At 43.5% G+C, this 27,344-nt stretch overlaps 1 protein-coding gene across 2 annotated transcripts in view; it reads left to right on the top strand.

Annotated features, from left to right (window-relative positions):
• The window catches only part of kif26ab (kinesin family member 26Ab), an 80,052-nt gene that overhangs the window by 21,043 nt on the left and 31,665 nt on the right, over positions 1 to 27,344 (top strand). For both annotated transcript variants that reach the window (XM_054741596.2, XM_015970103.3), the window contains exons 3-4: positions 9,445 to 9,894; positions 18,233 to 18,432. In XM_054741596.2, the coding sequence (XP_054597571.2) occupies positions 9,445 to 9,894; positions 18,233 to 18,432 (650 nt within the window). The remainder of the gene's footprint in view (positions 1 to 9,444; positions 9,895 to 18,232; positions 18,433 to 27,344) is intronic.

Raw genomic sequence — 27,344 nt, 5'->3', positions numbered from 1 at the left:
TTCCCCCTGCAAAACAAACTGCTGAGGCTGGCTGCTGCTCAGAGGAAAGGCAGGTGGTTGTCTTTGCTGCTTATAGACATAAAAGTGCTTCATCTAACAAGTGGAGTAGCGGTGTGGAACTACTGCATCGGGATCATGAGCTCTGCAGTGAGTGGTTATGGATTGGACTCTTGGACAAAAAAGAAATCTTTAAACCAGCTCCAGAGGATGGATTGGAACAACGATTTTATTTGGAATAGAGTTCAGAAATAACTCCGGACGTTAAGGTGGTTTAAAACTGAATCTGTTAATCTTTATTTATTATTTTTGAGGGTGTTGGATGACTTACCTTATAATCGAATCACCTTTTCTTTCCTATTTGTTTTTGCGTTTGTGTTTGCGGTTTACAGCAACACCTGGTTCCTGCTTCTCCAGTTTGCCTGAGGAATTTTTTTTATTATGTAGAAGAACTAGTTCAGATGGAACAGTGAAACTACTTTGATGATGCCTCTAAACCAAGAAATGCAAAGTCACTGATGAAAACACACAAAACTGATGCTGATGACGTGAACACAAACAGCTCTGTTATAGGAAACTAGAAAATAATTTCTTATAATTAACTTTTGTTACCAAACAGACATTTTTGGCGGAATAGTTTATAGAAACCTCAAAATTATCTACTGCTAAAAGGTGACTAATGATGTTTTTCTCTAAATCTTTGTGTTTGTTTGGTTCCTAATAAACTAGTGGATGGATTTTAGCAAAACTTTGAAAAAAATTACCATCAGCCTTTCCATCTATAGCTGATTAATGTTGGAAGCTGACCTAATTTAAGATGACTGCTGAATCGAATGACCTTATAAAAAATATATATATATAAAATTAAAATATGCAGTAGAAGATGGTTTTCTGGAGCTTTAATTGCAATTTTGCTTTAAATACTCTTTGTATACTAATGACAATAAATAAATTGAATGTTTTGTCAATTAATAGCCTCTAAGATTAAAAATTCTGGAAAATTCTCATCCAATCAATGTTGGAAAGCGTGACGAACCTGTTGTCTGTGAACGCAGCCCGTCTTCTGTCGACTGGCAGAGTTGTCGGTCAGTTTGTTGCATGGTAAAGCGTGTGGTGTGTGTGGGGTGGGGGTGGGTGGGTTAGGGGGTGAAGTGGGTGGTTTAAAAGAGGGAATTGTGAGTGAAGAAAGGGGGTTGGATAAATAAATTGTATATTTTCAAAACGTAGTTTGCTTGAACGGCTTTTTCAAGGATCTCAGACTCTTGAAACTGTCAGTTTCAGATACTGGGCTAAAATGTGGTGCCGTAGTAGCACAGAGTCGTCTCCAATAGGTTACCAAAGGACTAACTGATAGAGCAAAAGCTTTTGAAAATATGTTTCCATCTGTTTGTGAGCAAAATACCACCAAAAAGATTTCAATGAAACTCACAGAATGTAATCAACGGATTTAAAGTCAACCCAACTTTCGATGGCTGCTGCATCTAATCAATCTGAACAATACAAAAAACAAGACTCGTTCAGTCAGTTTTACAGTTATTGGAATACAACGAATCCCATTTTGAGTTGAATCAAAAGCTCATTCACCACCTGTTGTCTAATTATTTACAGTGAGAACCTTTCCAGCCCTTTTAGTCAAATCTAACAAAAGCACGACAGCCTTGGGCTGAGACCTCCAAAGTTTAAGACTTTCGACAGCTCGAAAAGTTAAAGCATCCTCTGAGAAGAGAGAAAGACGCTGGAAGAGGGGAGGGAGAGGAAGTCTGTTCAAAGAGCCTGCGAGAGCCTTGTTTTCTTCATGTGAACAGGAAAAGGTAATTAAGTGGCCAAGTGGTGAAAGGCTAGAGTGATGGATGGGTGTGGTGTAGACAGACAACCACAAACACGGACTTAAACAGGCACAGCTTTTAGACATCTTCATGTGGCGTTTAGCAAACCCTTATTGTGATTTGACTTTTATGGAAACATTTTTTGTGTGCAGCGATAAATGGTTTCAGGGTTAGGGTTAGGGTCTGATCAAAAACATCCAATAGGAGCTCATCAACAGTTGTATAGAAGAAAAAGTCACGCGTTTATTTAGCTAAATGTTCTGTGTTCCCCTTCCAGATTCACCCCTGTAGAGGGCAGGTGGCGCTATCATGTGTGTAAAGTGTCACAGAGGGCCGAGCCTATTTGCATTTCCTGTCAGCGGTTTTTGACAGTTTTAAAGGAGGAGAAGGCTAAATCACACAGGGCAGACAGCCTGTCAGACGTCTCGAAGCTCTTCTTGAACAGACGCTTGATGCAGAGGGATGTTCATTTATAAAGAGGACTCGAATCTGCTGCACTTTTCCAACCCAGGTAATTTACTGGGTCTAACTGGTGATAAATTACGCTAACAGATGGTGTCAGATTGATGTGCGTCATTTCTCTTGCAGAGGTGGGATTTTACAAATAATTTCTTCTAAAAGAGATAAAGTTCCGAATGCATCCACATTAAATTAAAGGTTTTTATGTAGTTTGTTTAAAATACAGAAGAGTCTGGAAATTAGAGGCAAAAGGCAAAAAGCTGAGCCTGTTTTGCACTAAAGCTTTAGCACAGGGTATCCGCGGGTCCTTAAAAAGTCTTAAAAAGTCTTAAATTAGCTTTTCCAAATTTAAGGCCTTAACAATCCTTAAAAATGACAAATAATCCTTAAATCCAGTTTCCAAAGGTCTTAAATGTCCAAAGACCCAATAAACAAGATTCTTTTATTTCTATAAACTTTTCATAAATTTCTAGTTAGTGTTCAGCATTTTTTGTGTACGATATTGGCGTAAGTGGAACTGTACACATTCAGTTGGCTGCGAAAGGGGGCTATTTTTAGATGAGCACATTAGCTGGTTAAGCTAGTGGGAGCTTGCGCCATGGGGACGTTTAATGGTAACTGGATGGCTAATCCCACGTTGGCGACGTGGTTAGCATCGGCTCCAGGCAATAGCTGGAAATTATAGCTTAAATTAAATTTTAAAAAATTGCTTAAATTTGGTCAAAATGGCCTTAAAAAAGGTCTTAAAAAGTCTTAAATTTGGCTCCCGTAAACCTGCAGATACCCTGTAGCAGCAAGGATGGGGTCTGATTGTAACGGCACTCAGACAAAAGCCAGATTTTACAGGAGCGATGCAGCAGAGACATTTCATCACTATTTGGTGTAATCCTAAAAAAACAACAAATCAGTCAGTGTCCCTCCTCACATCCACAGTGGACTAATTAATTCTTCTCTTCCAGAGTTGGTTTTCTTTTGTGTCTTGAGGCATCATCAGGTTACAGAGCCCTTGTGTTTCTAAGACACCCCGTTTCAGGAAAAGTCTTATCACGGGTTTGTTTAATCTTGCCAAGTCATCAGACAGGACACACATCTGTTTGATGTGTTTGCTGAACCGACCTAGTTTGTGTCCAACCAAAGGTGTTTCCACAGTTAAATAGCAGGCTGGTGCGACATCCTGAGCCATTGTCTTTCTCTGCCTCCAAGCGAGTGGTTAAATTTAATGGGCTGCATCCCAGATCTGCTCCGGCTCTAAAACCTGGTATCTAATCGGTGCCAGAGGCCTCCCAGCCCTCGGCTGCTTCAGGGGATCTGGGCAGCTGGCTTGGGGAGTGGCTCGGGAGAAGGAGCAAGAGGTCTGAGAGAGGGATTACACCTCTGGATGTGCTGCTTTCATCCTGGGAATGTAATCTACCTTAACGCCCTGTGTTCACCCGGGGCAAGGCCAGCAGCTGTGCTCGTTTTTTTCTGACCAGGCTGTCAGAACAACCCGAGCTACCTGTGGGAACGCAAGCCTGTTGCAAATGTCTTACCCTGGCGCTTGTACTCAGCCCTCCCAGCTTACTGGGTTAGGGTTAGGGTCTGTCTTTTGGGAGCGGTTGTGTGGTTTGGGTCAATGTGTCTTAGGCCAGAAAAGTAGAAGCCGCTCCGTCAGGTTCTATGGAGGGGGAAGATGGAAGCTGCTGCTGTGAGGTCCTGATTTCACAAGAAATAGAGTCAGTGGGAAGTACTTAAGGATTGTGATGTGTAAACAGGGTTCAACAGATATAAAGCAGCGTGGAGTTTTTCTCACTTTGAGGAATGTTTCCATACCGGTAGGACGATAAAAACAAAGCATTCTGACGGAGGAAGGAGCTCGAAGTGTGACTGAGCAATCAAACCCAAATAACAAGTTAAGCGGACTCATCTGTCAGAGTAACGAAAGCTCTCGGGAGACTAAGAAATAGACCATTAAACAGAGAATCTTTTAAAGTTCAAGAAAATAGATCAGTCGTGGCAGAAACTCGTAGATCGGGCGTAAGCTTGCACTGCTTTGGCTTCCAGTGTGTCAGGACACTTTACTAATATTTGTTCTCGTCACGAATCCGTGTTGAAACTATTTCACTTCATTTCTCTTTCTGCTGGTGCAGAGGGTCACGAGAAGCTTTAAATGCTTGGGAAGTATCTCTCGGGCTCAACTGGAATAGAAAATATGGTTTCCCAGAGTATTTTACTTTCAATCGAGCATGCCTAAAAGTGTCTCGGCCGGCGAGGGGCCTCATGCATTTCAAATCGCTGTGACCTTCCCCTGATTTAGACCAGCTGGCTGCGTCGAAGCCGGCGCTCCACATCAGAGCTACATCAAACGGCGAGTGTAGAACTGGTTAGATGGCGTTTATTTTGGCTTTGCTTGGTTAGAGAGAAGCTGAACCGATGAGGAAAGGTAAATGAGGTGTGATTTGTGGAAGAGAAAAAAAAAACCTTTGGCTGACGCCTCCTCGCTCTGTTTGGACACTAAGGAGACGCAGGAGAGAAATCATGCACATCTTTCTCCCTGTCCCCTCGCCAATAAGTGGTTCCGGCTGAGCTTGTTTCCATCAGCCGCCGGCCACGGACTGCCTGTGATGATACTCTCCATCAACCCAGAACGTCCGTTGGCCTGGTTGGCTCGTCTCTCCGGCTGCAGCTGCCCTGGTTTTCATCACGGCTAATGTGAGGGACAAAGACAAACTCCAGACTCTCACAAGCACATCTTCCTGTCTCCTCAGTCCTCCGCACACCTCTCCATAATGAGGCCACAGCATCTGACTGCATTTGTCCCTGGAGTTTAATAAAGTTCAGCACTGACAGGCTGTAAACCAACACAACCACCCTCTTGCCTCCAGGCAAGGGCCACAACCTCCTCCTGCCTCCCGCGGTCCTCTCATCCTGCAGTGTAGCCGTCGCCGTTGCAGCGGAGGCAAATTGATGATTTTATCTGTTATGACCAGGAAGGTGTAATATTCTGTATAAATATAAAATATTAACCTGCGAGGTCTTTATTGTAATTAATCAGAAGATTCTAGGATTTAATTCAGAAGATCTAGGTTCTTTGCTTTTTCAGTGATCAACCACACTTCGTGCTACTTCAAGAAAGAGTCAAGTTTAAAAAAGTAAGAATTTATTTTACAAACAATTTAAAACATGACTAATTAATTAAGCATTTACTGTGAGTGAATGTAACTAAACCTGAGATGTGGGTATGATGTCAGTCAGAGCGTCCTCATCAAAATAAGCTGAGTTCTGGTGAAAATAATTTGGTTTGCTCTAAGCTATAAAGTTGTTATCATCAGAAGAACATTCAGACGCAATCTGTCATGTCTACGTTACCCATTTCATAGAGACCCTCTTGGTGGATCCGAAAGTCACAGGGGTCGGCTGACCGCTGGCACCGGAGGGCTGTAGAATACCGTGGTACTGACTCTTCAGTCCAGAGATCTCTTGGTTCACAACAGATGGATGGAGCCGTGCGTCTGGCGGACGCTTAAGGAGTCTAATAATATTAGCCTTGTTTATGTAGGAACTGTTTGCTCATCAGCTTTGCAGGTGCAAAAAGGTTTTGATGACATGTCAAAATCTTTGACGGAGGTTTTGCTACAGATGGCCGGTCTGAGCGATTCTCTAGCTGTTGAATCTCTCAGAACGATCTAGTTGTAAGGTTTAGCTGTTATGATTTGCACAGCCAATCAGAGGCGGACAAGTTTGGAGATGTTTTACCAAGGCAACTCAGAAACACACCCTCTTTGATATCGGAAAGCCTGACTGGTTAAAAAAAAAACAAGTCATGTGTTGTAGTCTAACTTAACCGTACTTGTTATTGTGTGGATGCAGGTGTGAGGACCTTGTCGTCTAAACATGTTGAACACATGGCAGGTTCTAGTGGACACACATAATATAACATCCATTCAGTGTGCACAGATTAATGAAGCATTTCATTATACTATAATTATTATAAGTAGTAATAAACAAATGCTTATTTAATGATTATCTAGATTATAAGTCATAGAAGGAGTTCATATTGATTTATTGAATCATTTTTGAATTTAGCAACTGATCCGGGCTGGAGTTCTTTCTTCTGGAGGCAGACAGATGGGACCTTGGGAAAGAAAGTTATTATTTATCTTTCAGACTTGCAGAGTCTGTGAATCCCAGCTGGTGTGAAGGCTGGTGTCCTTTCTGACCAGATGTTGAATGGGTGGTGAAAGGTCAGGCTGCACCTAAACTGACCATTGCTGGACGCTACACCGTGGATTGATCTGGAGCTGGAAACCACTCAAACGACGGCCGAGGAGACCTGCGGAGGTTCTACGCCTCTCAGATGCATTTGGATAGTTTTCCGAAGCGGTGCCACCCTTCACACCCACTTGCACCTGCCAGTAATAGATCAAAGGGATAATAAAAGAAACAATATGGCCTCAGGGCCAGTGCACTCACGTATCATGCCTTCCACTTTCTGCATAAGCTCTCAAGCAGTTAGCTTGAGTGTGAAGCTTTTTACTCTTCAGCCGCCTTTAACGTGTTCACCACTGATACTTTTATAACCGGACCCGCATTTGTTGTGAAATATGTCACCCTCTTGATGCCCTTTTCTTCGGCGGTGGCCTTCGGTGTGATCACATCATTCCCCCCACAACATCATCGTCCTCATCATCAGGACCATCATCCCCGTGCGCCTTTTCGGCCCTGACCCTTCACTCACTCCAGTGGGTGTAAACGCCCATAGATAGACAGCTTTACAGGGGAATCCCGCTCTCTAACCTCCACAAGAAGTCAAACTGAATAGCAGATGGGCCCAGCTTTGTGTTTCGTTTTATTAGCCGTCCTAAATCAATGTCTAACAAAGCATGAAGAGGAAAAAGGGCATTGATTTCATCTACTGGTACCACGAGTAGGCGAGGAGTGTTCGACGGGGGGAAAGAGGGGAGTTGATCTGTTATGACTTTTCTTCAATTTCCTGTATAGGAAGAAGCACCGCCATGATGCAAGGATGCGAGCACACATTTCACCCTGTTGTCATAGATGGTTGCATAGTTTTGGATCATGTGGTGCACCTGTGTTCAGTTTGAGCATTGCTCACAGATCCAGGATTATTTAGGAACTCCTTTCTTATTGCACCATGTTTTTTTTTTTATAGCTGGATTATCGGGATTGTCTCTTAGCAGTAGCAAAAGATGTAGCCCCGCAGCTCGGTCTAGCCACGTTCCATTGTAGCCTCAGCAGGTCTACCGTTGGCTCAGCTAAGTGTAGGCCCGGGACGCTGGACGGGCTTCGCACCATTACGGCAGAGTTGCGACAAAGTGAAGCAACAAACATGGCGGCTCATTTGCAACGGCTTTGGCATCAACCTTTGACCACTGAGACTCGAGCTTTTCTTCGAGACTTGAGCAGACATCTGCGGAATGCCTCGTTGACTGAATTTTCATTGCCATGACTACGTGACATTGTTTGTTGCTCTGATTGGTCCTGGCGCTGTCCAGTTGCGTGTGTAGACTATTTCAAAGACAGCCGTAGAGTCCGCACCTTAACTGAGTTCTGTCTATGGGTCGTGATCAGACTACACATTTACATACAGGATGGCTTGTAAAGCTGAGGATTTTCTGCTTTTCAAAATAATTATAACCGTGCATCTGTGAGTATAAATGAAACAAAAACCATTTTAAATCATTAACATAAACAACTAAATTTGAGTTCTGATTAGCCATGCACGCTTGTTCATCAAGATGTGCAGAAATACATAAAGATGCTTTTCTGTTATTTAGTAAACTGAATGGGTGTTTGTGGACAGATATAATCTAAAAGTCTGTGTATTGAGCTTCCTTTATCACAGTTTGATTTAGAGTCCCTCGGCCCGCCTCTGTTGGGTCGGCTGTATTAAGTGGTGTTGCATTAGAGCAGTAGATCGTTGTTTCTCCCGCTGCTTCGCTCCTCCTGATCACCTCAGAGCTTCTGCAGAGCAAAGGTCTCATAAACATTTATGTGTGGGCTGTGAGCAACTGTCCTAAGCCACGACTCTGCTGGGCAGACGCCTAGCGTGCCCCTTTATGCCTCTTAAGAGACCAACCTGTCTCTCTGTGTGTAAGTGTTTATTTCCTTGAAACAGACACAAAGTTATGATCCCCTTTACTTGTGATTTTGAATAATTCAAGGATTGCACTATGTGTCTCCAGCCTCCAGGAAGAGTTTGTTATTTCCACCTTTTGTTGCATTTCGTATGCTTTCACACCAGGACACTTATCATATGTAAATTATACAGCTTCAGGCGCGATAACCACCTCCCAGCTGTTTTTATTTTTGTAAGTCTTTCCGAGCAGAGATGGACACCCTAGGGAGTCTCCTTGGAGACAAAGTGAAAGGACAAAAATCTACTGGATTGAAAGCATAAACAACATCAAATCTTCAATATTTCTTTCTAAAACTTAAATAAATAAAACCTAATAAATAAAAGTGTTTGGGTTACTAACATTAAGATGTGATTTCAGAGTTTCACTTCTACTTTTCCTTGCACATTTACAGAAACTCATGAGATAAGGAACAGAAATTGTGAAACTCCTTAGCAACCTTAACCCAAATGTAGTTAAAAAGTCCCAACCATCCTGCAACATCAACACAATCTCGCACTCAAGGCATCAAACTATGACGGGTGTGACCAAGCCTCAATACATGACGATTCAGGACACGCCAGCGCGTCAGGAGACGACGATCAGGGACACGCTGGATCACATGGCTTCGCTGGCGTCACTGTTTGACGCGCGCGGTCAGACGGACATTATTCGACTATTTAACCTTCCCCTCACCCCAATCCTAACCTTAAGGTCCATAAACTGTGACCTTAAGGTTAGGATTGGGGTGAGGGGAAGGTTAAGTAGTTCACAAGTAGTTCTAATGTCCGTCTCACCACCGGCGTCGGATACCGACGCTCTGGGACGCTGCGTCAGCAGTTTGTCCCTGATCGTCGTCTCCTGAGGCGTCCCGAATCGTCATATATCGAGGCTTGGTCACACGTATCATATTTTGACGCCTTGGGTGTGAGAATGTGTTGGTAACATTGGTTAAAGTTGAAAAGGAACATTTGCAGTTGCTTTTATTCCTCATGCTTTATGCATTCCCTTCATGTTGCTGATTTGCGCTGTGCTTTATTGTTCTGCAGGATCCTGGATATGCATCCTTCCTGTTTGGGCAGCTTCAAACACCTGGAAATCCTGAACCCGACTGCTGCCAGGTGTGCTCCACGCCTCTTCACCAGCTGAGGCAGGAAGCCCTGCAGACCTTTGGCTCAGACATGGCAGCCTTGCCAACTCCATCCATGTTACCGCAGCCTTCCAGATTCACTGTGTCGTCCTCCAGCGTCCACGCCAAACAACTACTGAAGAGCCAGCCTGTTACACGCTCCGTCCTGCCTTTGGGGGAGCGACACAAAGTACCGGGATGGTCACAGAGCCCCTCTTCATCTTTGGGGTCTAAAACCAGCGTTCAGGTTACAGTAGCAGGAGGTCAGCTCACCGGATCTATGAGCACCGTCACCATCCAGGCGCAGCAGTATCTTGATGGAATGTGGAGCATCTCCAGTGTCAACAACCTTCTGCCTCAGCCTAAACCTGTATGTGCTCAATTTTCTTTTACTTCTGCTAGTAGTCAAAGCATAATGTATCTGCAGCTGTTTGTGCAACTCTTGATCATTTAACCACGTCATGTAGTTTAGCTCTCCTCCTCTAACCCTAACTTAATCAATAATTTGAGATATTTAAGTATGAGGTAGATCACAGATCTTTAGTCAATGCAATATTAACACAAACAGGTTCAAAACAAAGTGATGGCAGCATCAGTATTCAAATTCTTTATGTGTTTGCATCAGTGTCAAGTTTTGGATTTCATAAGAGAAGCTTCAAAGCATCATTTGATAAAAACAAATGCATCAGTATATATATACGTATAAAAATATCTTTTTATACGTATATATATACACGTGTATATATATATATAAATATATATGTGTGTGTATATATATATATATATATTTATGTATATTTACATATATATACGTTTATATGTATATATACATATATATATATATATATATATATATATATATATATATATATATATATATATATAATGTATGTATATTTACATATATATACGTTTATATGTATATATACATAAATAAATATATATATATTTACATATATATAAGTTTATATGTATATATACGTAAATATATATACATATATATATTTCAGGTGCTCTTCAGGATCCGATCAATCATGAATATGGATGGGAAAGAAAACTAGGAGATCCGAGGTACTCTTGGACATGTTTTTATTATTAAAGGAGCAAGAAAAAGCCAACGCATGCCGGTCGGTGTGGCATTCATACCAGCTCAGGTGTTAGTTACTTTCAGGTCATTGATACCCTGAAGAAGGTCGTATGCCAGGTAGGCTTTTTCTTGCTCCTTTAATAATAAAACCACTTCTCAGAGTGTCTCGAGCATCTTTGTTTTCCACATCCATATCTTATCATTTGATAAAGTTGAAGTTAAAGTCCCATTAATTCATCACACACTGGTGAAATTCATCTCCGCATCTGACCCATCCCCGTCGGGAGCAGTGAGCTGCAGCTGCGGCTGCGCTCGGGAACTATTTGGTGGTTTAACCCTCCCCAGTCCAACCCCTTACAGCTGAGTGTCAAGCAGGGAGGCACTGGGTCCCGTTGTTAAGGTCTTTGGTATGACCCGACCGGGATTTGAACCCCGATCTCCCAGGGCGGACGCTCTACCACTAGGCCACTGAAAAGGTGAATAATGAACTGAAATAATTGAAAATCATGGAAAATAAATGAGCTTTTTGTTTCTATAACCTGTTAACATCGTCAAGTAAAAAAAAAGTTCAATTATCTTTAAAGAAAATGAAGAACCTGAAGACAATTTGTTAGTGCCTACCTCTCTTTTCTTATTGAAGGGTTTGACTGATCTGAGGTCAGAGGTCATCTCTTCACTAATCTGCTGATCTCCTCCCAAGGCCCTTTTGAGATGGCCAAGCCTCAGCAAACTTCATTCACACCAGCTCAGGTGTTCGTTACTTTCCTATTAGATGTCTGCAGGTTTTTGCCCTTGGCATCATGGCGGGACATATTGCACCTTTAGGTGGTTTTGCAGAGGAATCACTTGCATCTCAAAGCTTATCTCTGGCCACTGATACGAACGTGTCTGGCGTTCCTGATGAGTCACTTCCTGCAGTGATGGGGACATCTGGTCTCAGACCTCACTGACATACCCCTGTGACATTTCACAGCTGCCAGATTGTGTGCAGATTAAACAACACTTGCTAGAAGCTACTAATGTTTTAACACATTATGCGTTCTCTATTAGGTTCCTTAGCTGCTAAACTCTCCCTTTTGTGTGAGCTGTGTGAATAAAGTCTTCTTTCTGCTTGAAAAACTAAAGACAGATTTTCACTTTGCCTGCATTGTCAACAAGTGCCTGTAGAGATGGTTTATGGGAGACCATCAAAAGCTTTTAACTGCTTGTACGAAGCCTATTTCAAATCAAATGGCCTGGCACAGACAAGAGAGGCTGACTTGTGTTCTCCATCTATGTGTCTAAAAGCAATTAGTGGCTCCTGGAACCTGGGTGAGTTGTTCAAAGGCTGTAGCTGAGACTGGGGCTTTCCCTGTGTGGGGAGAAATGTCCCTTCAGGACATGGAGTAACAAACAGCAGAAATGGTGTTATTTTCTCGAGCCAGTTTCTATCATTAAAACTAGTCTTTAGAATGACAAAAACCCACAAACACAGGCTCTTGAGCATTGAAAGTTACACAACGCCGCAAGGCACAAGCCTTAACTCACGATTCCCTCTTGCGCTTTTCTTTTTTTCTTTCGTTCTTTCCTTTTTGTTGCTGCTGAAGGAGTGTGCAGTGTTGTTCTGATGAAAGGAGGAGAGATGCTCTGTGTTCTTTAGAGAATATAAACCAGAGGACCCACCCACTATCCTTACCAAAACACCTTGTCTCTCCCATTTGGGTCATCCGGAGTTCCGTTAGTTCTGTTTTCTTTTCTGTTCTTTATTAAAAGATCCCGTCTCATTTGCAAATACTAGTTGACTGCAATTTTTGGGCGGAGTGGTTGAGTTGTTAGGAATGTCTCCCTAGGAAAAGAAGATTTCTTGTTGCAAAATCCATCTTCAGTTAGGGTTTGAAAATCATTTTAAAACATTTTAAATATCTTTAAATACAAGAACTCTCTCTGGGTGTTTTTGATTTGCTCAAGAATTATAAAGTTAATCAGTAAAACAGCACAATATAAAAAATAAGCATGATTTTAAACATTTTGATACATTATAGTGCAATTTTATACAATAAAATACAAGATTATACAATATGAGGAAATACGAGACTACAAGATTCAAGGTGATACAATTCAATACAAGATTTGATTTAACTTGATATGATACAACATAGTGCAATGGAGAACAACACAGTCTGATATGATATGATATGATATGATATGATATAATATGATATGTTATGATATGATAGTGTATGTTATGATACAATGGGGTATGGTATAGTTCTGTATGATACAATACAATAATCTAGAACATAACATGACATAATAAAATACAATAAGATATTATTTGATGGGGTTTGATATTTTTTGGTATGGTTTGTCAGCGCACCATAGGGCAGCTGTGGCTACATCGTAGTTCATCACCATCAGTGTGTGAATGTGTGTGTGAATGGATGAATGATGCTCTGTAGTGTAAACACTTTGGAGTCCTTACTCTGAGAGGCGCTATACAAGTGCGGGTCATTTATCATTTACAGTGTAATGAATTACACAGTACAATACAACGTGGCACATTAAAAAATAAAGAGAACTTCCATCCATCCATTCTCTTCTGCTTATCCGGAGTCGGGTCGGGCAACAACCTAAGTCAAGAAGCCCAGACTTCCCTCTCCCCAGCCATTTGGGCCAGCTCTTCCGGGGGAATCCCAAGACGTTCCCTGGCCAGGCGAGAGACATAGTCCCTCCAACATGTCCCGGGTCTCCATTTAGGTCTCCTCCTGGTTGGACGAGCCTGGAAAACATCATCAGGGAGGGGTCCAGAAACATCCTAATCAGATGCCCGTGCCACCTCTGGTTCCTTTCAATGTGGAGGAGCAGCTAATCTACTCCAAGCCCCTCCCGGATGACCGAGCTCCTTACCCCATCTCTAAGGGAGAGAAATTATATGGTATAATATACAATTTGAAATGAAATGACACAACACGGTGTTATGAAAAAATGTAATAAAAATGTTTAAGATAAATATTGAAATCATGATTATTTGACAAGATTTCTCACTATGTTGGGAAACACATGACCTTTTTAGAGTTGTATATTTTGAATGAGTACCTTCAGAAATATTTACACAGCTCGCCAATAGGCTACATCTTGAAAAGTGAGTTTTAATAACAAAGAGAGTCTGATTACGTCAAACCTAAAGCATCCTGTGGTCTCTTAAGGAAACGGCAGTTACTTATTTACATTGAGTAGCAACATGGCAAAGTCAAGCACAAGTTGCCAAGAGGAGGATCAGCTCAGTGTGGTTGTTCAGATCCCATGTGGATGTGTTCTGGGCCATGTCTGCCCACATTCTTTTAGCATTGCAAACATCGTTGTGTCCTGGGGCACGGTGAAAAACCACCTACTCCACCGAGATTCCTCCCACCAGTAAAAACAACAAACAAACGTAAAACTAGTTGTAAAACAATTTGTGTACCTGCATTTGTTCGGTCTGCCTGCTGTATCAAATGTTAGTTTAGACCAGTTTTAACTTTGAGGTAATTGAGTTTCCTGGAGTGGATTCCAGCCTTTGGTCTTTGCAAATAAAAATAATTATGAAGCATTCTACTTCCAGATGTGAGATAATAACCTTAGAGCGGCGTACTTGTGGGCCTATAACCCCGGACACGTATTAATGCCAGGTCTAAACGGTCATTTCATCCGTTTTAATCAAGAGCTCTGAGCATTTAAACAGAATTTAGTGAACCACATTACAAACAACGCTTTGCCACCATTCTTAAAAGTAAATGAATAAACCAAATCCACAATAGCTTCTTCAAATCCTAAACCACGCACTCACTAATCTGCAAGTATCGAGTGTACTTGACTCATGAGGGCTTCCCGTTATTGGCCCAGTGGTTTCCTGCTTCCATCGCCACCAGTTCTCAGCTCTCCAGATGATCTTGGCTGCTTCAGCTTTGGTGCAGCTGGACCTGAATGGAGCCACAGACAGCAAAGATGACAAGAGGAGAAAGAGATACAGGAAGGAAAAGGAAGAGAAATCCCTCCATTTGCAAATCATTTCATTTCAGAAGCAACTGAGTATTTTAGACCACTAAAATTGTTGCATTTGGTTCACAAAAGTACAAGAGGAGTCCATTCTCTACTCAGCTGGTTTCTGTTGGATATAGGGCAGCTGAGTATGACAGCAAGGCCCATTTCACGTTAGCTGTAACCGTCGATTGACTGCAGGAATCAAAGGTCACGGTGGAGACCCTGGCAGTCTGAGGGGGAAATGGTCTGCCGGTAGAATGCTGACCTGCAGCACTCACGTCAGATATTAGAGCAAACCCTCTTGTCACCCCTTTCACTTTTTAAATTCACTTTTTCCATTACGTTTAAATCTTTCTCGTTTTGTCTCTCCCCCTCCTCCTTTTCTGCCTTTTCTTTCCAGTGGAAAACCAAGGATAAAAGGCTGGGGGGTTACCGGGTGGAAGGCCAGCTCATTACTGACTCTCAGTGCGAACAGCCGAGCACACATGGCTCCACTGACACAGCCTAATTACCTGATTGGGGGATAGATTGTACTGTTCAGTCATAATCAGGGCCAGCCCGGGTCCAAGGCTGCAGAGAGCAGCTTGGGTGTGGAGCTTAAGTCCTTGGTTTTTATACCAATGGGAAAACTCTCTGTTAGGCTCTCTGATGAGCTCAAATGTGTGTGTGTGTGTGTGTGTGTGTGTGTCTTACTCATGTGTGTTGAGTCTACGCTTTATCCATTTGGAGCCCACACCACAGCTCCACCTGTGCCCAGCTGTCTGCGCGTGTCTCCTGAAACCTGCTGCCACTCGATTTTAAAACAAGCACTCCACCAACTCAATCAGCAGCAGATGTGATGAGCTGCACACTTCCTGTACGGCTGTGTGTGAAGTGCTCTAGTCTTTCCAGCCAACGACTAATGGCTCCACTTTGCTGGTATGCGCTGCGTTTCTAACCTGTCACCCACACCAGCGTGGCGTGATAGTGTCCGCTCCGGCAGCTGAGCGAGAATCTCCTTTTGGTGCATTTCTGTTCACATCCAGCGTTTCTAAAGTCAAAACTCCACACATGTCAGCTTTGTGTGGCTTAGCCTCCACGATGACGTCTCAGGAGACCGAACCTAGACTGTGATTCCAAACTCTGCGCTCAAAAGGAGGAAATGTTTGACAACTGTTCAGTGAAACTCATCTGGGAAAAGACATTACAGCCATGCTTTAATATAGCAACTCATTGTCATGCTTGTTAATCTAACAGTGGCGACGCTCCACATAGCGAGAGCCAAGCTAAGCATAAGTATATCCTCACAATTTGATGTATAGCGTTCACCTGTCAGACGCAGAGTAAAAATAGTGCAGCTGTTAGCTTGTGCTGACAAACAGCAGGTATAGAAGGCCATTATTTACAAGGATTTAAATAACTCTATTTCTAGAGCAAACAGCGAGGTGTTAAGTAGCATGGAAGCTACTGTGATTTCCTATGTTTAACTCAAGGTTGATTACAGTGTTTGTGCATCAGGCACAAGTTATAAATGTTTCTCGGAAGGCTTTAGCCGCGATTCATTCAATTTCAGATTCTGAAACCCACAGAACTGACTCTTGTCAGCTGATATTGATCATTGTCCTGCAAGCTAAAGTTGCGTCTCTGGTGGGGATTAACCTTTTGTGTAAATGGGGACTCCAGCTGAGGGGCAGTCCCAGCACTGAGGGTTGCCTTCCCTAATTAGGTCTTTCTGCATGAGGTCAGTCGAACGCCACTGGCTTTTGTGCCTAAGCTGATTTTTTTTTTGCTTCATCTTCAACCTTTATTTATATTAGAGATTAAAACATATTTGCACAACAAATGCAATTGACAACTTTATTGCTTAACATTGTTCTTGGTGCCATTTTTTACTTGTTATATTTGAAATATGATTTTGATCACTCTGAGTTTAACATTAAGGCTAAACATTTTTGTTGGGTTAGGGTTTAGCGGTCCAGGAGAAAGCAGAGCATGCCCTGACCAGTAGAAGCAAATTGTTAGCATTAGCAACTCCATAATGCAGCAAAACGTCCCCAGGTTTGTGCTGTTTGAGGAGAAAAATCATCGATGTTGCAAAGCAAATCGAGTCAGTGGAGGAATTGCGTTGCTGTTAGCCAATCAGAGGCGAGATGTCCGAATATCGGAAATGAGACTGCATTTCCTGCCCTGTTCTGCTTATGCTTGGGGCAGCAGTAGCTCAACAGGTTGAGCGGGTTGTCCAGTAATCGGAAGGTTGCAGGTTCGATCCTGGCTCCGGACAGAGAATTCTGCTGTTGTGTCCTTGGGCAAGACACTTAACCCACGGAAGGACCGGTGGCGCCTGTGCTCGGCAGCCTCGCCTCTGTCAGCGCGCCCCAGGGCAGCTGTGGCTACATCGTAGCTCATCACCATCAGTGTGTGAATGGACGAATGATGCACTGTAGTGTAAAGGGCTTTGGAGTCCCTACTGTGAGAGGCGCTATACAAGTGCGGGTCATTTATTTCTCTTGTGACTCGCTTCTAATTCCTGAAATTGGAGCGCAAGAATTTTCCCCCGCAGAGAGCGACTCACAAGGCATTTATTCATACAACACAGCAAATGAGTTGAAAAAATTAGGTTTTAAAAAAGTGCATTAAAGGTGACATCAAATGATGTAAACCACACCGAAGGCTACAATTCAATCACCGGACAAAAACTCTTTCAGCCCTGTCATTAACCTGTTGAGAGACAAAACACGGCAGTGGTCCTATCATGCTGTGGGGTTAGTTTACTACAACTGTCACTTGTTAGTATCCAGGTAAGGACTTGTTTTTTTTCAAGAGTAGTTGGGGATTTTTACACATCAAAGGTTTTGATCATGGTTTGGGTGTTGACAGTTGTTACATCATTCCATTTTGAATCATGTGGGTGAGCCCAAGCTACAACAATGACAATTAAAGAAGCGCTTAAGAACTAAAACTTGATCGACTGCATCAAACCTATTATGCTGGGTGGTAAATCTTTTGGGAATCTTGCTTTAGGACATTTGTGACAGCTGTGACGATACACAAGTGCTTTACCACGTTGTTTCGTTAGAGTGAGGAACCCATTGCATTAATTTGAGTTACCTCAGCCCCAAAGGCTTCATGCCTCAGTATATTCCTGTTGAGTTACCAGACTCACAGAACAACATGTGCTGGTGTGGAGGACACACTGTCCACATATCTCACTAACATTTAAGCTGCGCAACAAACACCACAAATGATCTTTACTCCCTTTCAAAGTCCCTCTCCGATGGTCTGACTCAACCTACACACGTACCAAATTAGCCATGAAGGTATGGGTATAAAGGGGTGCAGAGTGAGTCGATCACCAGTGATTTAATTGCTAATTAAATGTGGGATATAGCTTAATTACAGTACGTTACAACCAGAGCAGCCATGTAAGTGTTGCCAGAATCAATGAATGGTGCGGCTTCCATACTGTTCTATGGGGAGCTCTCTGCTGTGGATACTGCTGACTGCCGCTAACTGGTACGGTCTGCAGCAGCTGCCCATCCATCTGTGGCAAAGGAGACCTGGAAGCAGAGCGAGGAGAGGGAGTGGGAAGAAGGCGAACAAGAGCAGTTTCAGTTGTCTTATCTCTGTATCTATGTGTCAACAGACCCACGGTTTGATGGGGGATGCAGACAGTGATGTCACAGCCTTGGAGGCCCCTGTCACCACCATGACCAACACCAGCAGCAGCAGCAGCACCCTGGCGCCCTGCCGACTGAGGAGCTCCAGCCAAACGGGACTCCCAGCACCCATAACCAGTGCGTCCTCCTCTCCCTCCTCATCTGCAGCTGCCTCATTCTTCATTAGGTAAGTGCACACCCCCATACCGTCAAATCCCAGGAAAGTGGACTCTGTCAGAATACGTGGAGATTAAATTGTGTTGCAAGAAGTGCATGCACACCTGGAGGCTTCGGTTTGTCAAGGTGTGCATGCAGAAAGCTGAAGAGAAGATGAGCACAGACTTGCCTTCCAATGCATATCAAACATTACGGTTCGTGGTGTCGGCCTCCCATTCATTGGAGCTGTTGGTCTTGCCATGCATGAATTACAGCCTGCTTTGGGATGCACTTCATGGTACTAAATGAACCTTTAGTTCCAGGCACCAGTGCCCTTGAATGGATAACACACCAAAATAATTTGATGCAAGGAGGCGAGCGTGTCACGAATGGGGCTTAGGTTAAAGCTCGGTATTATCCTGAGGTATGTAATGTTTAGTTATTTTTTCTTTGTTTTCACCCTCAAATCAACCCGTTTAAAACCCCAGACAGCTACACATCAGACCCCATCACAGCTGCAGTTTTATAAGTCAGCTGAACCGTTTGTGTATCTTGGGCACAGTGAGGGTGTTTAGTGCTGCCTGGGTCTGGTGGAGCTGTTGCCCTGGAGAATACTTCACTCGCTCCTGGCTGGTGAATTGTGCCGCACTGTCATTGATAGATGCTCTGGCAGCCTGGTCAGTGCATACATTGCTTCTCCATAATGATTGTTGGAGGGGCTGAAGAATGATGCATAAGAGCATTGAATCTCTGCACTCCAGGAGGTGCAGGAAAGCTGCGAGGGGACTTGGAGTGTGACAGGAAGTCCGTGGGGGATCTGTTTGGTGCTAAGCTTTTCACTAAGTAGCCCAAATAGATTTTGTTTTGCCACTTTTCACAGGGTCAGCTTGTATCAGCGAGACCACGAGTCTAAGGGGATAATCCAGATCCTCCACTAAATGTACGACTTCCTTTTTGCTTCCTTTCACAAGAACAGCAGGTCTAAATAGCAATTAGGTGCAGCATTTTGCTACAGGGGTACATTTTTGACAAAGATTTATTGGTTCTCTGTTTTCTTTGGACCTGAGCTAAAACAAAAAGCACAAAAGCACTTTTCATTACAATTTAAGTGAAGTCCTGGTCAAGCAGAGGGTGTAGATTTGGTTCCACCTTTATTTTGTCCCCCAAATATAATATCCTGCCAAGGCTTCCGTGTTTGACTTGGCGTTAAAATCCCAACACTCAAGGGGATGACCAGCATCCGACGTGAAAACAAGTTGTGGAGATGCTTGATTTGAGGCACACCATCCTGCTGACCCTCTGCAGCTGTTCCCTACAACCAGAATATTCACACCATCATTTTGTTTTTCTTCTTCTAGATAATTGCTGATTGTCATAAAGGCAAAAACAACGATCTAAATCAAAGTTTCCTCCAATCGAGCTTCATTTGAGAAAAAAAAATCTGTTTGAATTAATGTCCATCAAGTTTTAGACGTGATTGAAAATTCACATCTGATTAGTATTCTTCTTTTGTTCTCCGTGGATTCACTCAGCGGCTTGCATGCATAAATCCTGATAGACCCAGAATGTGGAAGCCGAATGAGTAAACAGCAGATTTTACCCCGGTGGAGTGAAGAAGGCTCTTTAGACACATGTCTGACATTCACCAACGCCATTTCCCTCAGAAATGTAATTTTAATTAGAATGCAATTAGTTGGAGCTGCTTTAGCTCCTCGTCCTCTGCAGCGAGAAAAAAAGGAGCATGATGAGCAGAAATTTCAACATCTAGGTTTTAATTTGAAAATTAAGCCAGCCAAACCAGTTTCGTGAAAGCATTTAAGTTGTTTCATTTAAGAAGCTCACCGAGTTGAAAAATGATCTGGGAAAAAAGAACCAGCTTGACTTCTGATTTCTTTAAATAATCCTTTAATTATTAAAAAAAAGGAATTACTTGATTAAATACATAAAAACGTTTTTGAGACCAAGTTCACAGAGAAACTATTTTTAATTTTTTCTTCATTCGATCGGTCACTCTAAGTTTAACATGCAGGTTGAACATGAAAACTGTCGTCTACAACTACTTCCTGCATTAGTCGCCAACATATAAAAGATGGGGAAAGACTCGGATTAGAAAAAGCCGGTCAGAGCTACTTCACACATTCACAGACTCACCCATTTTGGCTCGTGACAAGGAAGCTGTTTTGATTTAGCATCCAGGAAAGAGTAGAGCGCATCTATGCCAGAAGAAGCTAACCATTAGCATTAGCATCTCCAAAACATGGCAGATCTCCTTCAGACTTGTATTATTTGTGGAGATAAAACATCAACGTTGTAAAGCAAACATTGAGTCGAGTCATGCTGCTGTTGGCCAGTCAGATGTCTGACTATCATAAATAATAATGAGTAAGACACCAAATCCTGATGCTTTCTGCATCCTACTCCTCCGGCTAACCTCTAGTTCCTGAAACGGGAGCGTCAGAGCTTTTTTTCCACAGAGGACAACTCACAAGGCATTCCTTCACACTAGAGACCACTGACAGAATGAGTGAATGAACACTTTAGATTTTGTTTTAGCAACATTTACTGTGAAAAATTAAGATTCTTTAAGCTGTGATAAAAATGTAATGCAGTGTAAAACCTAATAGGTTGTTAATGTTATTTATGGGTATCATATTAATTGAGGAGGTCAAACTGCTCATTTTGTTCACATTAGTTTGTTTGATTAATAGCTAATGACAGATACCTTCCAGGCTGTGTAGATAATGTGAAACTCAAAGTGCTTTCAGAGCCTACATCCGCGCCTCTGGGATAAAAATTTGCTAATAAAATTATCCTGATGATGAATCTCTCTGCTGAAAAAGTTAATTTTATGTATAATTTAGGATATTTTTATTGCTTTCTTTTTAATCTGCTACCTTTTGCTGGTAAATTTAAAACCAAAATGGCCTCTGGGTCAACGATGACCGGTTGGCAATTAGGCAGCCTCAGGGAGACGGGAGTCAGGGGGGTCACACCCTGACTGGATGGAGTGTGTGTCTGCATATCGTTATGTGTGCAGGGCTACATCGGCGTCTTTGGGGGTGGAGGCGGAGGGTAATGAATTTAGAGCCATGTGTTCAGCTGACTTGCACGTTAAGCACTGATTGCCTTGTGACAGAGCATATGATTAGTGTATTGACACGGAGTTGTGTAATGAACACAGGCGGCACTCGCAGCAGGGGTGACGTGATGTAGCTAACCGGTCCTTCCACCCATCTCTGGTTCCATTAACACCTGCTGATTGTGGCGGTGTGTTTATCAGGAACTGGGCTCATGGGGTTTCTTTGTGCACGCTGCCTGGAGGGCTCCACTGCTCAGTTTGCAGCCATAGTGGCGGAGTTAGGCAGTTTTCATTGTTTATTGATGGTCTCCTGTTTACGTGTGTTTGGAGGACAGGCTAGTCCATTTGTCACTTCGCTTCCTCACACTGATCATACCCTGGAGATGGGTGATTTACTCACTCTGATGAAGCAGGGCTGACGAATAGAAGGGGTCGGAGGACTGTAGAGACAAAGGTGGCACGTGTAGGCGGCTGGGCCGTTGCAGGGCCAGGGTGGACAGCTGTTTGCTGGAATGCAACCCTGGAGAAGAGAGCGGCTTTATGGTCACCCATTGCTGCTTTGCAGCTGCTGCCCAGGTGAGTGTTTGTGCAGTAATGACTGTGATTGTGCAGGAATCCTGTTGTAATTGCGGCAGCGGGGCCATTTAGCTTCAGTTTTCCTGTACTCACAAGACCCTGCCTTTGTGTCAGCAACACACACTCTGCCCTTCATCCCCCAGGCTGTGCTGAGTTACCATAGAAACGTGTGATTAGCTTGTGGGAGTGAAAAGCAACTGATTTTTCTTTTTAAAAGTGGAGAGTGGAAATCAGGAAGTTGGAATAGCCCACTCCACTCCACTCCACTGGACTATCATTTTTCATCAGGGGGGAGGGACGAGCATCTCTTCGGTAATGAGGCCTACATGTTGGGAGGTGGAAGCACTGCAGGATCACAAGTGGCTGAATAACAAGATGTTGGAAAACTTCCTAAAGTCTATTGTCCACTGCTGCAGGAGCATTAATGAATCCAGCAGAGCCCATCCAGTTTGTTTGTGAAGGAAGCGGTGATGCAAACATGTATAGGCAGGGCAAACACCGTCGCTCTGTTCTGATCCACGGCAGGACAGCGCTGTGTTTGGCTGGCTGAGCTGTGACTGACAGCAGGGATCTCACCCAGTGACAAACAGGCAGGGAGCAGAGGGGTCCCCTGCTTTGTCCCACATAACAGAGGGACAGAGACACGGAGCAGGCCTGCAGCTGCCTGACATGGATGTGCTTAGAAATGCTGTTGAGCTCAGACTGATGCTGCTCTCTGAGAGCGTCCAGAGTGGGAGGTCTCTGTCTGTGGAGAGCAATATTGGACTCACCACCATGAGACTCAAGTAAGTTACTCTGCACGGAGACACCTCTGAGCTCACGTGGATGCGAGGTTTTCTTCTCATGTGTGTTTGATTCTGCTCACCGAGCAGTTTTTCCTCTCTCTCTCCATTTATCTTTCTTTGTGTGTCGCTCTCCTTTCTGCTCTGTGGAATGTGCAGTTTTGTGCTGCTGGAGTTGGACTGTCTGCTCCCTCGAGGTGAGGGGCTAATGGTTTTGTTGTCAAGCCATGGCGAGATGGATTCCTCCAACCAAGCGAGGGTGTGAGCAGACTGTATAGCTGCATAACATACTGCAGGAAACTCCCTGGCTCCGTTTTGAAGGAAACAGACACGGTGGGACTGAAATGTTAATACTGGCTCTACCTCTAGAGACTGGCAAATGAGAATTGATTCATATCAATCTGTTGCGTCTAAGCAACACATGCCCAGAGCAGAGCATGGCTCATCAGAAGTATCGAGTGGGTGGTGGGCGAAGTGGTTGAGCTGCTTTATGGTATTTATTTTTGTTTGCTGGTGGATCAAACACCAGCTGGTTTTTTTCCTGTCATAACGAGGCTGATGGGACTAATGGCTGCCTCCGTGCGGCGGCTGACAGTTGCAGCACCATCTGAGGCTGCAAAAAGGTTGCAGAGAAACCCAGGTGTGAATCCATCCACGACTGAGGTGTTGATGAAGATCCAGCCTTGGGGATCTGCACCAGAGATACCTCCCACCACCCTCATGCACCTTCTCATCCACCCGCAAACAGCAAACGGGTGCTTCACTCTGACTCATAATCCTCCACCGCTCTCAGGTTTGACTGTGTTGTTTTTAGATTTAAAGACACAGATCCAATCTGCACAGGATTGAATATTTGGAATGGAAACGACCACGTTCGACCTGAGGGACTCCAATATGGCGAAGGCTACGGAGAAGTGCGTGCTGAATATTTCATGAGGAATTCTGATTTGGATTCTGTGTTCAGATGATGTGAAAGAGCGGTGCTGAGTTTGTGCTGATGGACAGCAGCTGAGCACGTTGCTTCCTGATGCTGTGCATTAATCTCATCAGGGTTTTCTTTTGTAACTGCATGATTAGAAATGAATTTAAAGATTCCTAAAATTGCTATAAAATCATATTGCATGTCCTCTGTGTGAAATTAGACATAAAATGCAACTTTTCCTTTGCATTTCACAGCAATCCAGCTTTCTGAGGCCATGTGCCTTTAAATGTAATAACATGGTGTGATGATCTTGTGCCCCCTGCAGCACCAGGCTGTTCTGAGTGGTAAAAAGAAGAAAAGCAGAGTATTTGCTGCAACCTTGTACCTTTTCTCTCATTTAAAGCCCTGAGTCAGGACTTTTGTCTGGCCCGCTCGGACAGCTAGCAAGCGGGGGTGCTGGAGTTGGGGATGACAAACAAAGGGTTGAAGTGCTGACTCAAGTCTGTGCAGTCACCGTGTGTTCACGTGTGCTAAGCCCTGCAGCCCACCCATGACATGTTTCCTTCACACATGGAGAAAGGAGTAAATGTCAGCCTTTATCCTGTAGGGTTGTCACCTAACACAGGGCTGCTTTTGTCTCTCAGGATTCTGGTGGCAACAATAAAAAAAAGAAGTAAATTGTCTGCAGTTAGCTGTGTGTGGGCAGAGGAGGTCACGCCCTCAGCGTCAATCCCTATCCGGCTCTGTTTGCCTGCCCACGTCGAACATTCCCCGTCTAACTGGATAACATTTCGGATATCTGCCCACGGGGCTCCATGATCACTACATTAGTGTTCAGTTATCATGCTAGACTATGAAATCCCTTTTACCCCCCTCCTGTTGAATGAATATTATGTATCACGTCTGCAGGAGCTCAGGGATGCCATCTAAACCTCTTTAGTGCCCCTCAGTGAAAGGTGTCATGCAAATGGAGTCTATTATCTCTGTCATTAGAACCGCAGTCACTTTGTGGGTGAGACTTGATGTGAGACTGGAAAAAAGGAAGGACTCAATTGCAGCTAGTGGCAAATAACATGCACCGTGGAATTTTATGACCTTCTTGTCAAAAAGCTGATGAAATCCTTTAACGTGTTACGATCCGATGAAACAAAGACAGCTCCTGGTGGGGCTTTGTCAGGCATCACCGCTCTTCAACGTTCATCCGTGCCGCGGCCTCCCATTCAACGTGAGTCACTGATCACCAGCTGCACCCTGATTTCCCCCAGTGCTTGCGCTTATTTTTTTTTGTGGTAGAAACACAAACGTGCAAGACCCCTTTCAGCTGCGTGTCAACTGGTTGTGCTCGGCGTTTTAATGGATGGATGCTCAGATTACCGCGGAGGATAGGCGATTGTCAGGACAGGAGGTTTAGCTTCGGTCTCATCACGCTTCGAACCCTGAACCATTTAATTTTGAGCACATCTGCAGTAGGGCTGCTGCAGGTGTGGTTTGGGCAGGGATCTGTGGGGAGTCAAAACAAGAAATTATTGGACTAATGAGAGCGATGCAAAGTGCTGTAAAGCTGACATGAATTATCTGCAGATGTACAAAATTAACCTTTAACCTGACTGTGAACTCATGTAATTGATACAGAACGAGCCACAGAGACTGAGCCAACGTTGTGCATAACATACTGAGCCGCAACATCAACACACTCACCGGACACATTTTAGGTATTTCAGCTGTCGTCCTTTGTTGCATGGATCCGTCGACTCGATTTTCATTACTTGACTGTCGACTTAAAAAAAAATTAAGTCATGCAGCCCCTAGCACCCGGTGTGGTCTTTTGCTTCATTGAGTATCTGTTTTGACGTTCATGTGGTTCAAGTGGAAGTTTGAGCTGCCGTTGCCTTTCTATCAGCTCAAACCAGTCTGCTTACTCTCTTGTGACCTCAAAAAGACGTTTTATTCTACAGAATCGCTGCTCACTGGATAGTTTCTCGTTTTCAGTCCATTCTTGGTAAACTGAAGGGATGGGTGTGGGTGAAAATTCCTGTAGATAAAATACTCAGACCAGCCAATCTGGTACCAACAACCCTGCCATTCAAAGTCACTTAAAAACATGTGGGGTGGTGGTGGTGTGGGGGGTGGGGGGATGACACACAACCGGCATGAGTCCTAGTTCACAACCAGTGTCTGCAGTGTAATTTTGTTTTTGGACTGTAAAACGTGCCGGAGACAAAAACCGACTTTGGAAATAGTGGAACTTATAAATCTTTTGAAGGTAAAGTCCCATCAGTCATCACCACACACTGATGAAATTCGTCTCTGCATTTGACCCATCCCTACGGGAGCGGTAAGCTGCAGCAGTGGCTGCTCTCAGCAACTATTTGGTGGTTTAACCCCCCCAATCCAACCCCTTAACGCTGAGTGTCATGCAGGGAGTCATTCCCATTTTTAAAGTCTTTGGCATGACCTGAACAGGATTTGAAACCCAACTTCTCAGTCTCAGGGCGGACACTCTACCGCCAGTGTTGGGAGTAACGCGGTACAAAAGTAATTAATTACTGTAATGCATTGTTTTTTGCTGTAATGTGGTAATGTAAGGCATTACAGGGAAAGAAAATGGTAATATTTACTCAGTACAATTGTCAGTAACGCGGTAATTACAACGCATTTTTAAACCCAGAATCAAGTGGGATTCCTAAAAATTAAAATTGCGGGAAGCCTGAAAAAAGATCCAGTATCTACATATATGACGTAATTTATGGACTCAGCTTTGCGGGCATTCTATGAGCAGAGAGGACGCAGCGGTAATGGCTCAAATACTCCAGCTGCGTCCTGCACGTCGCCGCTGTTATATTCACAAAATCGCTCCACCAAAACAAAGTGATTCGTTTGCGATCGTTTACATCAGCCCATATTCTCTGGTACTTCATGTACTTTTCAGCTGAGTTCATAATCTGCGCCCCGGTGATTTCAACTCATTGCTGCTGGAGCGCAGCGCATTTTAACCTTTTTTATTTTTTGAGTTCGGTAGATCCCTTTGGCTGAGTAGTTAGAAAGTAGGAAATCTAGGAAACAGTTTTTCTGGAAGACGGAGAAAACATGCAGCATGCAGGAAGGTTAGAGAGAGAAAGGGACGGAAATTATTCAAATAAAATCAAGAAAACAAAACAAAGTGCTTGAAAAGAAAAAAAGTAGGTAGATTTATCCCCAATACACATTTTTACCAGTGAAAAGCAATAATATACAATCATTTATTATTTATACATGTGAAAGAATCAGATCACCCCAGAAGTCAGTCCCACATCCAGGGCCGTATCAAGGCGTTTGGGGACCAAGGCAAATATAGGCTTGGAGCCCCCACCACCTTACTTCCTGCTCAGTTAATATAAGATGGCAGCGTGCTGAGAGTACAGATTGTTGTTGCTTTTATTTAATAAACAATCATTTTAAAGCACTGTTATTATATCTGACTGTTTTTAACAGCAATCCTAGCTCAGACACCACATCACTTTCCACATATATGTCATGAGTTCACTGAGCGTCACATTACCAGATTCATATTGAAGTTGTTTTGGTGAAAGTAACTTAAAGTAATG

The sequence above is a fragment of the Nothobranchius furzeri genome, chromosome 18, assembly GCF_043380555.1.
Source record: "Nothobranchius furzeri strain GRZ-AD chromosome 18, NfurGRZ-RIMD1, whole genome shotgun sequence".
In the NCBI taxonomy this organism is placed as follows: domain Eukaryota; kingdom Metazoa; phylum Chordata; class Actinopteri; order Cyprinodontiformes; family Nothobranchiidae; genus Nothobranchius; species Nothobranchius furzeri.
The sequence above is the reverse complement of the archived record's forward strand: the minus strand, read 5'-3'. Positions and strand labels throughout refer to the sequence as shown.